At 44.8% G+C, this 10255-nt stretch overlaps 2 protein-coding genes across 2 annotated transcripts; both read right to left on the reverse strand.

Annotated features, from left to right (window-relative positions):
• Positions 1–411: 411 nt before the first annotated feature.
• LOC131024422 (amino acid transporter AVT6A-like) lies at positions 412–3084 on the reverse strand. The gene is made up of 5 exons (XM_057953932.1): positions 2334–3084; positions 2101–2253; positions 1694–1897; positions 969–1437; positions 412–908 (listed from the first exon to the last, which is right to left on the reverse strand). The coding sequence occupies exons 1-5, from the start codon at positions 2779–2781 to the stop codon at positions 767–769; spliced, it is 1416 nt and encodes a 471-aa protein (XP_057809915.1). The 5' UTR covers positions 2782–3084; the 3' UTR covers positions 412–766.
• Positions 3085–4316: 1232 nt separating this feature from the next.
• LOC131025925 (uncharacterized) lies at positions 4317–9267 on the reverse strand. The gene is made up of 4 exons (XM_057955705.1): positions 6332–9267; positions 5249–6188; positions 5097–5147; positions 4317–4433 (listed from the first exon to the last, which is right to left on the reverse strand). Exons 1-4 carry the CDS (start codon positions 9265–9267, stop codon positions 4317–4319), a joined length of 4044 nt encoding a protein of 1347 aa, XP_057811688.1.
• Between the last annotated feature and the right edge of the window lie 988 nt (positions 9268–10255).

Consider the following 10255-nt stretch of genomic DNA (forward strand, 5'->3'; position numbering starts at 1 on the left):
AATTAAGAACGTTGATTTACTCGTTGATGTTGGAATATCACTCTATTCTAAAAGGTACACTATTCAAACTCGACCATAATGCTCCATTATAGGTCTATAATATTTATCCTCAAGATACAACGGTTAAAAATGAACTTAAGATATTACACCATAGGCATAGATTGATATTTTGAGTGATCTACTTAATGCTGGGGATTGAGTAGGATGCAACGTGATCCTACTCTAGGTTTCTATGTATTGTGACAATAGGAGTAGTCATCTCTTGTAACAAGATATACGAGATGATTCAGCAGAGTGGCCTCGAAACACAACTCACAGAATAGCAGCAATCAAGATTTTGGAGCAAGTGCAGAAACTGGATGGGTTTTTCTAGTCTAGTAGGGGGGAAGAAAATGAGTAAAAGCTTCACAATGAATGAAAACTGTGGTTAAAATTTTTGATGGAAACATTCACTCAAACTGTTACAAGGGATGAAACAAAGATCATTGTTTTCTTCTCTTACCAATCTCAGCATCAAATATCGTATTACACTTGAAGAAACATATATAGTTGAAGAATACTATTATAAGGTGGACCAAAACTGTTAACACATAAACCTCTGAATATATAAATAAATCTAGTTTGTTTGGAAATCAACATAACACACTTATTACCACGCAGAAATGATGCCTGAATTCTTGAAACCAACTCAGGTCAATATCCATCTTCAAGCCATATATCACACATTTTCTGATCCATCTTCCCGCCACTTCCTCTTCGTGAGAGACTATTCGCGTGTAGGCGTTGCGTTCCTCTTGAAGATGGCGTACGCATCACTGTAAATTGCCACCAAGCTAGCGAACACAGCCAAACCAACCATGAACACAGCCAAAGTCTTGTGTTTCCACGAGGTGATGCCATGAGCGTCCCTGAAGCAAAAGAAAAGGTGAGCACCAAAAACAGATAAAAAAAAAGTTCTCAGATGCTACCTTAAGACGACGACAGCAGGAAAGATGAAGCCGATGCACACAGCAGTGGTTGCACCAGTGAACTGAAAGGCGTCCCAAATGCTGGGAATGAAATTGGCGCCCAAGAAGATGAGGGACATGAGGCCAATGGTGAGTGAGCTGAAGCGCAGGTTGTCGGCCGTGAGAGGGATGGAGCAGGAGGAGAAGAGGAGGCCGTCTAAGTTGAGGCGGAGAGGGTAGAAAATGACAGGGAAAACAAGCATGAGATGGAGCGCGTAGCTGACACGAACAGCATCATTGAGCTGGGAGCTCAAGGGGATGCCCATATCCTTGTCGAAGTTGGAGAGCACATCATCCAGCGTGCCATCGCCAAACAACAGGAACCCGAAGAAGCTCGTCATGATGTAAATCACTGAGCAGAGTGCCAGTGATGTTCGAACCACTGGCTTTATCATTGAAGCATCTTCTAGCTCCTTCTCAATGCTGTGCACTGCACGATCATACTTGATTAATTAATTACTGTTTATTTAGGATATCTCCAATCTCACATTTTCATGGGATAAGGAATCAACAAAATGAGCTTGGATGATAAAAATATTCAAGGGCATTGGGATATCCCAAAGTTGTAATCCATCAAAGTAAATAAGGAATTAGTCTTACTATTTTTATTTATCAAGGCTAATCCTCCAAAGTAAACGTCCCCTAACTATCAATTACAAACTTGCCTACATTGGGAAGAATTGTACCGTTGAAATGGCAGACGTAGGCGGTGACAAGGACAGGGACGACGGTGAAGAGCGTCCAGATTGAATTCATGTCGGAGATATTGGGGAGGAGCCGCGGCGGCATCATGGTTCCTTGCATCCATTTCGCGACGGCGATGCCTGCGGTTATGACCAGGAAAACCACTGCAAGAAAAACAGCCACCGCAGAGGTGTGCCGCAGAGAATCTGCAACCAAAAAATGACTTCAAACACCAAATACAACAATCAAGAAAGCCCTTTCTCCACCATTTTTTCAATAAAAATAGTGTTGATTGCGAATGAATGAGATAGGAAAATTATTACAACATTTCAAAAGTTCGGTTAAAACAATAAAATATAAAAAAAAATCCGTGAATTAATTGGCAGTAAGATAAGAAACTGCAGCTTACCGATACGCTTGAAACACGCTAATGGAGAGAAAATCCCAAGCGTAGTGACAACCAGCACGAAGAACCGGCCGGTCCACCACTGTTGCCCGAACCAGCTCTCCATCAGACCGGGGTGATGAACTCCGCTCGAAGTCGAACCGGATACGACATCGCCTTCACAAATCAAAAAATTTTCAAGACAAATCGAAAATTTTCAAGTCTAAAGCAGTACTGTATGTGAGAAATTAACATACCGATTATGATCATGTAGACAATTAGCACCCCAATATTATTGACGACCACGCAGACCTGCAAGGCTTTCCGGCCGACGGCGCCGAACGCGTCCCCCATGACGCCGCCGTAGGAGGCGACGGCGCCGGCTTTGCTGAAGCGGAGCAGCATGGCTATGGAGAGCTCTGTGAGGAAGGCGACAAACACAATAGCTGCAATCCCGAGGGCGAGGCCGAGGACCTTCATGGTGGCCGGCAATGCCATGATGCCGGCGCCGATTATGGTGGTGGACAAGTTGAATACGGCTCCGGTGAAGGAAGCTCCGTCTGCTTCTTGGTGGGAGAAACTGCTGCTCTCCGCCTTCTTGTGAAGCAGCAGAGGCGTTTTCTCATCGATGATGCGGACCGAAACTGATTCTCTCTTGGACTTCTTCGATGAGCTTCTCGATTTCTTCTGGGTTTTCGTCGTCATGCTTCGGAATCTTCAAATTGGAATTGGCTGGAGGAATCTTGGAGATAATAGAGCTGCTTCAGAAAGTAGCATCAACACTTTTTCTTTTTCTTTTTTGGAGGAAGAGAAGTTATCAACACATGTTTTTGTGTGTAATAGGAAGTGCCTATTATCTAGTTTGGTGGATGTCGTGATTGGCTTTGTTGACCCGACACCTGTGTTAATGCTAGGGCTACTTTATTTGGATTGCGTACTTAAGGTTGGATTTAAATATAATTACGACTATAACATGAGATATATAGATTTGGAACCAGACATAAATACCCTACGATAGATGACTTCCCAAACGATCTTTTATACAATAATAGTTGTAATTAAAATAATAAATAAATACTATCTATAACTAAATTTAAAATAAATTAAATATTATAAATTTTAAAATATTTAATTGTATATACATTTATAGTTGTATTAGAAAAATATAATAATACATAATACAATAAAAACTTCGATATTTCATAAAATTAATTTTCAAAAATGAAAAATTTGCAAATGACTCAATAATCAAAGTTACTATTTTTGAAAAGTATTACTCTCTCTATCCCATTACAAATGTCTCATTACTTTTGGGCACCAAGATTAAAAAATGTGTAGAAAATAGATAAAATTGGTTGATGAAAATTATTTAAATATTAGGTATAGATAAAAAAATATAATGAAACATTTGTAATGCGACATTGCATTATGAAAAGTGAGTCATTTGTAATGGAACGGAGTGAGTAGTTATTTTTATATATTATATAGATATAGATAAAATTTTAATCAGTGTCATATGAATAATTTATTAATTTATGCTAAGATTAAAATGTTGTTTGTCAAAATTATAGTCATTATTGGTTAACAAAATCCAACCAATCACAAGGAAAATATGTAAAAATATAATATAATAATTTCAATTAATACTACTTATAGTTATAATTTTTTTATAACAAACATGTATGTTTTTAAATTTTAAATATTTATTGAGAATGGATCCCACAATTACAAAATAAATAGAAAGCTGAAACCATAAGTAACGTTAGAATTGTACAAGAAGCACCAATAAGTGTCATTTGAAGGGCCCTCGACGCTCAAGTTAGTAAAATAATTTAGAGATAACCAACGTACTATACGTAAATAACGTGCGTATCGTGTAAGATAATGCTGAAATGGAAATTTTATTGAAAAAAAGAAAAAGTGCAGAAAACCTTGAAAGCACAGGCGCAAACAAGGGGAAAACAAACAAAAAACCGAAAACACCCAAACAAAGTGAAGACAGCGAAGAAAAACCGAAATCACCGTTCAAAACAACCCAGCCCGAGAAAAAAACAACAACCGAGCTCCAGAAAAGACCACGGCAGAGCCATCCCGGACCTAGCGAGCTGACAAGCAAACCATTGCTGGCGACCAGAAAAGAAGCGGTCCACCAACAAGACCAGAGCAAAACGCGACATCCGAGCAGACCACAATCATCAGTGCAGAACACAACCTCAAACCTCAAACGCCAGTACAAAGCTTCAACGCCAGAGCGGAGCACCGCGCCAAAGCAGGCCTCGACTCCAGAGCAAACCTCGAGCACCATAGCAAAGTTCAACGCCGTCCTTCGAGCTTTTCACCGATCCCACCACACGAACCTGCGAAACCAAACAACAACAGGAGAGGAAAGAGGAACAAAGAAAGCAAAAACTACACAAGAAAACAAACTCTTGCTGGCCAAGGAAAAACCTCTCCAAAACAGACAGTTCAGCCCCAAAAACGCCCTCAGAAAAGATAGAACATCAGAGGGATCAAACAACCAACAAACACAATCAAATCTGAATCCAAAAGCTCCAACAGTCACCAACGAAAGGGGGACAAAGGGGAGATGAGCCATCATAAGAAGACCAGCCAGCCGATCAGACCCAGTTCTCCGCTAGCAGTGAATTTTCTAATGCAATTACTTTTATGATCCATTCTTAACCAAGAATAATTAAACATGAAACTCACTTATTAAGCATGCTTTGAGGGTCAACGTCACGGGATGAAGCCATTGGGGGTAACCCAAGTCTTCCCGCGTGGTTTCCATGCTCATAATGTGAATTACATCAGAGGAGCAGAGACCAGCAGCAGAAAAAACCATACATACCAGAGAGGATACTAAGCATATTGCAATGAACACACTCCTGCTAGCATCTACCGGACAAATCACGGCCAGCAAAGTCTCCCAAGTAATGACAACCCAACACCTTAGAACCCAGCCCAACGAAAGGACAGCCGTAACAAGAAGACCCAGACCAACCACCACACCAAACACAGACCAGATCCTCGAAGATCCAAACAGAACCAAAAGCGTAAGAGAGGTAAAAAGTCTGAAAATGAAAGGTTGAAAACCCATAAAGGCAACAACCAGAGCAAACGGGAACAAAAACAAGAAGAGGAAGGGAAAAGAGAAAAGAACACCTCAAGTGACAATCCGAATGTAAGGCAACTGTCTTCTGTCATCGCGAACCAGATGGAGAATCTCCGGGATCGCAAAATTCCAGTAACCTTCTTCCACCACCGAAGAAGCCAAGCAGTCCGCAACCCGGTTCCCTTCCCTGTAGATGTGAGTAATAATAATATGGAAATTCACGGTAGAAGAAAGGACCTTACGCCAACGGCTAAGGAATCTCCAAGGAACAGTGTCAGAACGCGACCGGAAAAGGTCCACCAGATAGGTGCAATCAGTCTCAATCCAAACATGACTCCAACCATGAGAGACCGTCTGCTCCAAAGCAATGACGAGAGCAAGCAGCTCCGCCTCGAACGCCCAACCACGCCCAACAGAGAAATTAAAACAGCCCAGAACTCGAGACGAGTCTCTAATAACGCATCCAACATGAATGTGAAGAGGGGAGCCGTGAACAGAACCATCAATATTAATTTTGCGCCACGGGGCCGGGGGAGGGGTCCAGTAGACATAGACATACGAGAGCGGACGACGGGATCTTCCCGGAACACCAAGGCCATGAAGAATCAACAGCTCCTCAACCGAGTTAGCCATCTCCCCCAAACAGGAACGAGAAGTCTCCAAAATAAAAGCTTTGATCTGCACCGAAACCGCAGTCGCAGAGACCGTAGCCCCATCAAACACAACTCTGTTGCGCATATTCCAGATGCTCCAAACAGTGGACATGACTCCAATCCTCCAAAGATTATCAACCTGCTTGCTAGCCGGATCCTTCATCGCCCAAAGGATCAGACTCCCAATATCATGAACAAACGGGATGTCCACCCGGAACCAAGTGAAAAGGGAGTACCAGATCTGTCGAGCAATAGTACAATCCCAGAACAGATGATCAATATCCTCAGAAGCATTCCGGCAAATGGGGCACCAGCCCGGGCCAATAAAACCAGAGCGACGAAGAGAACTAGCAGTAGCAAGACGACCCAGAATCACACGCCAAGTAACAATGGAACGGCGCATCGGGATAAAAGGTGCCCAGATCCATTTACCCCAATCGACCATCGGAAGGCTGGGACGGATATGATCCATAGCCAGTGAAGCAGAGACCTCACCAAAATGAGAATGAGTCCAGGCACGTCGATCCACCCCCCTCCAATAGGAACCGAAACAATGTCAAAAGCTATGTCCGGAAAGGTCTGCAAGAAATCCAGGGTGAAGTGCCAAGTATCATCAAAGAAGTAGTCCGAGACCGAGTGCATAAGAGAATGATGAACAGCAGTCGGAATACCAATTCTGTCGACCAGTCGATACCCAAGCCAGTTATCAATCCAAAAGAGAATAGAAGAGCCGGTGCCAATGGAGCAGTGAGTATCACTGACAAGAGAATGGATGACGGAACGAGTACCCAACCAGATAGTAGAAGAAAACCACAGTGAACGGGGTCTCAAGCACTCATCCAGATACCGCTGACGGAAGAATTGGAAGCCAAAAGAGTCCGCAGTAAGCAGCAGCCAACCTAAACGCATCTGGAAGCTCTGGCTGATGTGAGTAAAAGACTTCACATTAAGCCCCCCTTGTGCTTTGGTAGCACAAACCCTATTCCAAGCCACCGACGACTTAGGCTTGGTGGTAGTACAACCAGTCCAGATAAAAGACCGACAGGCCCTATCCAAATCGTGGAGCAATTTTGCCGGCCACTTATAGATCAGCATGCTATGAACCACTGCGCTCTGAATGACGGAAGTAACCAGGCAAAGCCGGCCCGCCATAGATAACTGCATGCCCTGCCATCTAGGAAAGTGCGCAATAATGCGATCACGAATGCCGATGAGACGGGCAGCAGAAGCACGACCAGCAAAAATAGGTACGCCCAAATAAACAAACGGCAAAGAGCCAGTGGCGAAACCAAGATCTCGCTGAAGCCTACGTCGCATCTGAGCAGAAACACCCTTGCCAAAGAAAATCGTAGACTTGGCCTTATTGCAGAACTGTCCAGAAACAGAGGCATAAATCTGAAGAATCGACTCAATCATCCGGCAGCTGCGCCGAGTAGCCTTGCGAGACATCCTCATACGAGCAATAAACCCCCTGTCAGCAGCATCCCAGAGAAGGCGACTCAGAACCTCATCGGCAAGTCCAAAAAGGACAGGAGAAAGGGGATCACCCTGTCGCACCCCACGAGAACAACCAAAAAAACCATGCTGCTCCCCATTGAAGAGAATATAAATTCTGGCAGACTGAAAGATAACTCTGATCCAATGTCTAAACATCTGAGGAAAACCAAAACTGTCGAGAACCACCTCCACAAAATCCCAACTCAGAGTGTCAAAAGCTTTCCTAATGTCGACTTTCAGAGCCATGTTTTTCCCCTGTGCCGAGCGCTCCATGCAATTTACGCCTTCGGAGGCCAGCAAAATACATTCCTGAATGGATCGCCCAGAGATAAACCCAAACTGATTGGCCGAGACAATAACAGCAGCCACCGCATTCAACCGAGAAGCCAGAATCTTAGTGATGATTTTGAAGAAGAAGTTTCCCAGCACAATGGGCCGAAAATTCGAGACCAGAACCGCATTGGTCTTCTTGGGGAGAAGGCAAAGCAAATTGGAGTTCAGACCATGAGGAAGATAGCTATGAGTGAAGAACCTACAAACCGCAGCAACTAAATCCTCCCCCACCACCTCCCACGAGTGCTGAAAAAAGGCCCGGTTAAACCCATCCGGGCCAGGAGCGCTATGCCTATCCATGGCAAAGACGGCCGAACGAATATCATCAGCCGAAGGAATGGCTGTGAGCATGTCAGCCTGGGCCGAAGTAATCAAAGCAGGGATATAACCAGAAATCCACGATCTGTCCACAGGCGCAGAGACAGGCTCAGAGAAGAGATCCTCGTAGAACTGGATCACATGATTCGCCATGACAACCGGGTCCTCCGAGATAACCCCATCAATGCTAAGCTGCTTGATATTTTGATTGGAACGACGCCATTTGACCATAGAGTGGAAGAAGCGAGTGTTCCTATCCCCGTCGGAAAGCCAAGAAACCCGACTTTGCTGCCTCAAGTGTTCAGACTTGCGCATGAGAGTCGAACCAATACGAGCTTGCAAACTGACCTCCTGATCGAAAAAATCCTCCGTATAACCTTGTTCGTCAATATTTTCCTGAAGAGAGCTCAGATCATGTTGAAGCTCGGCAAGAGTAGTATTGTAGTTCCCAAAAACGTCTCTGTTCCAGGTCTTGAGAGTCGGTCGAAGTCTCTTCAACTTTTTCATAACCCTGACCATCGGGCAAAGATAATCCAGCGGCAGAGTCCAAGAAGCACGGACTTGATCAAGGAAACCCTCATGCGAGCACCACATATTCAGAAAACGAAACCGACGTTCAGCAGGAGGATTAGCAGTGTCCTGGCATCGCAACAAAATGGGGGAATGGTCAGACCCAAGCCTAGGAAGAACAATTGAGGTAGAAGAATACCAAATATCAGCGAAACCCTGAGAGAAAAGAGCACGGTCAAGAACCGACTCAATAGGAGAAGGGAATCTCCGTCTGTCAGTCCACGTGAAGAAAGGACCCGAGGTATCCGGCTGAATCAAATCATGATCATCAATGAAAGCACGGAACTCATCACAGGGGGTAGAAGCCGGAACGCGACGCCCCCGTCGCTCATGGGCCCCTAAAATAGCATTGAAATCTCCAATCATAAGAGAAGGGCCTCCAATGAAAGGAATCATGTCTAACCAGAGCTGACGGCGCTCCACATAATTACAAGAGGCGTGAGTGAAAGCCAGAGTGCATAAAGTCCCCAAAAGAGAGCAACGGATGACCACCACCTGAGCATAAGAGAACACCACTGTCGGAACAAGAGACGGATCAGCAAAAACCCAGATATTGGAGCGACGTCTGTCACGAGTATTCTGGTGAACCGGGACAAGGTGTAAAGAACGCCAAAAAGAACTTGGAATCCCCGAGAACCTAGACTTGGGCTCAAGAATGCCAAGAAAACACGGTCTATATATGCTGCAGTAATGTGCAAGAAGGGACATAGAGGAATAAATGCCTCTAATATTCCAACAAAGGACATTCATTGAGAACTAAGAGAAATGTCATCCTCCTGATGAGGATCTTTCATATCATCCATATCCTCATCCCCCCATCGTTTGGAAGAAGTCTGGGCAGAGACAGCGGACATACTCTGGAACGCTCCAGAAGTGGAGGAGGCAATAGTGAAATTCTGTGTATAGACCCCAGCCGATTGAGCCGCCGAAATCTTGTCCAAGAAAATAGTCGGTTCTGGAGATCGACCCCGTCTGGCGACTAAAATGGATGTAGTTCCATCCCCTAACTTCCTGTTAAGATCGAAAGAGCCACCCCCGGGAGAGGTAGTTTTCCCACTTCGTCCACCCCTATTTTGAGGAAGAGGCGGACGGGCCGCTAAGACTTTCTTTAGGTGAGGAGAGTGTGGGCCTAAACTCCTTCCAGAGCTCGAGGAGAGTAAGCTAGATAGGTGTGTATATCTGCTCTGAGTGTCCAGCTTACCATTATCAGATCTGGGTGGAGAAGGAAGCCCACTGCGTATATCCGTGTTGATGCAGCCTTTGGTCTGATTCCGAGAATCCGCAGATCTTTCAGCACCTTTAGCTATGGACGGCAGCCGATCTTGCTCCAGCGACTCAGTCTGTTCATTCAAGATTCGTTGTTCTGATTGTCGCTTCTGATCGAGCGACAGCCCCAGTGCATCAGTCGTGTGCTGCTCCGCCTCGCTGCATTGCACAGAATTCAGGTTCAGCTCGTCCTTTTGGCTCTTCTCCGTAGCCAAAGTCTGTACAAGCTTCCGCTTCAGATCAGTCGATTGACGCTGCTGTGACGATTTGCTCCGCTCGGGCGAACTGGTACCGCCCGCTGCCTTGTCAAAGCACTTCTTGATCTGATCATGGCTACGGTCCGAGTCAGCACTGAAATCTGGGATCGAATTAGCGTGTTCATCCTCGAGTTGTTGACAATGTCTCTCTGGTCTCTGCATAGTATCCTTGA

Source organism: Salvia miltiorrhiza, chromosome 5 (genome assembly GCF_028751815.1).
Source record: "Salvia miltiorrhiza cultivar Shanhuang (shh) chromosome 5, IMPLAD_Smil_shh, whole genome shotgun sequence".
Taxonomy (NCBI): domain Eukaryota; kingdom Viridiplantae; phylum Streptophyta; class Magnoliopsida; order Lamiales; family Lamiaceae; genus Salvia; species Salvia miltiorrhiza.

Coding starts and splice junctions, on each gene's coding strand:
- LOC131024422 (XM_057953932.1), bottom strand. CDS start 2,781: ATGACGACGAAAACCCAGAAGAAATCGAGAAGCTCATCGAAGAAGTCC. Junction 1,438..1,693: donor CTACGTCTGCCATTTCAACG/GTACAATTCTTC, acceptor ATGATCGTGCAG/TGCACAGCATTGAGAAGGAG. Junction 909..968: donor CCTGCTGTCGTCGTCTTAAG/GTAGCATCTGAG, acceptor CTTTTGCTTCAG/GGACGCTCATGGCATCACCT.
- LOC131025925 (XM_057955705.1), bottom strand. CDS start 9,267: ATGTCCCTTCTTGCACATTACTGCAGCATATATAGACCGTGTTTTCTT. Junction 6,189..6,331: donor CTCATTCTCATTTTGGTGAG/GTCTCTGCTTCA, acceptor TGCTACTGCTAG/TTCTCTTCGTCGCTCTGGTT. Junction 4,434..5,096: donor TTTGGATCTTCGAGGATCTG/GTCTGTGTTTGG, acceptor TTGGTTTCGCAG/GTTCGTGTGGTGGGATCGGT.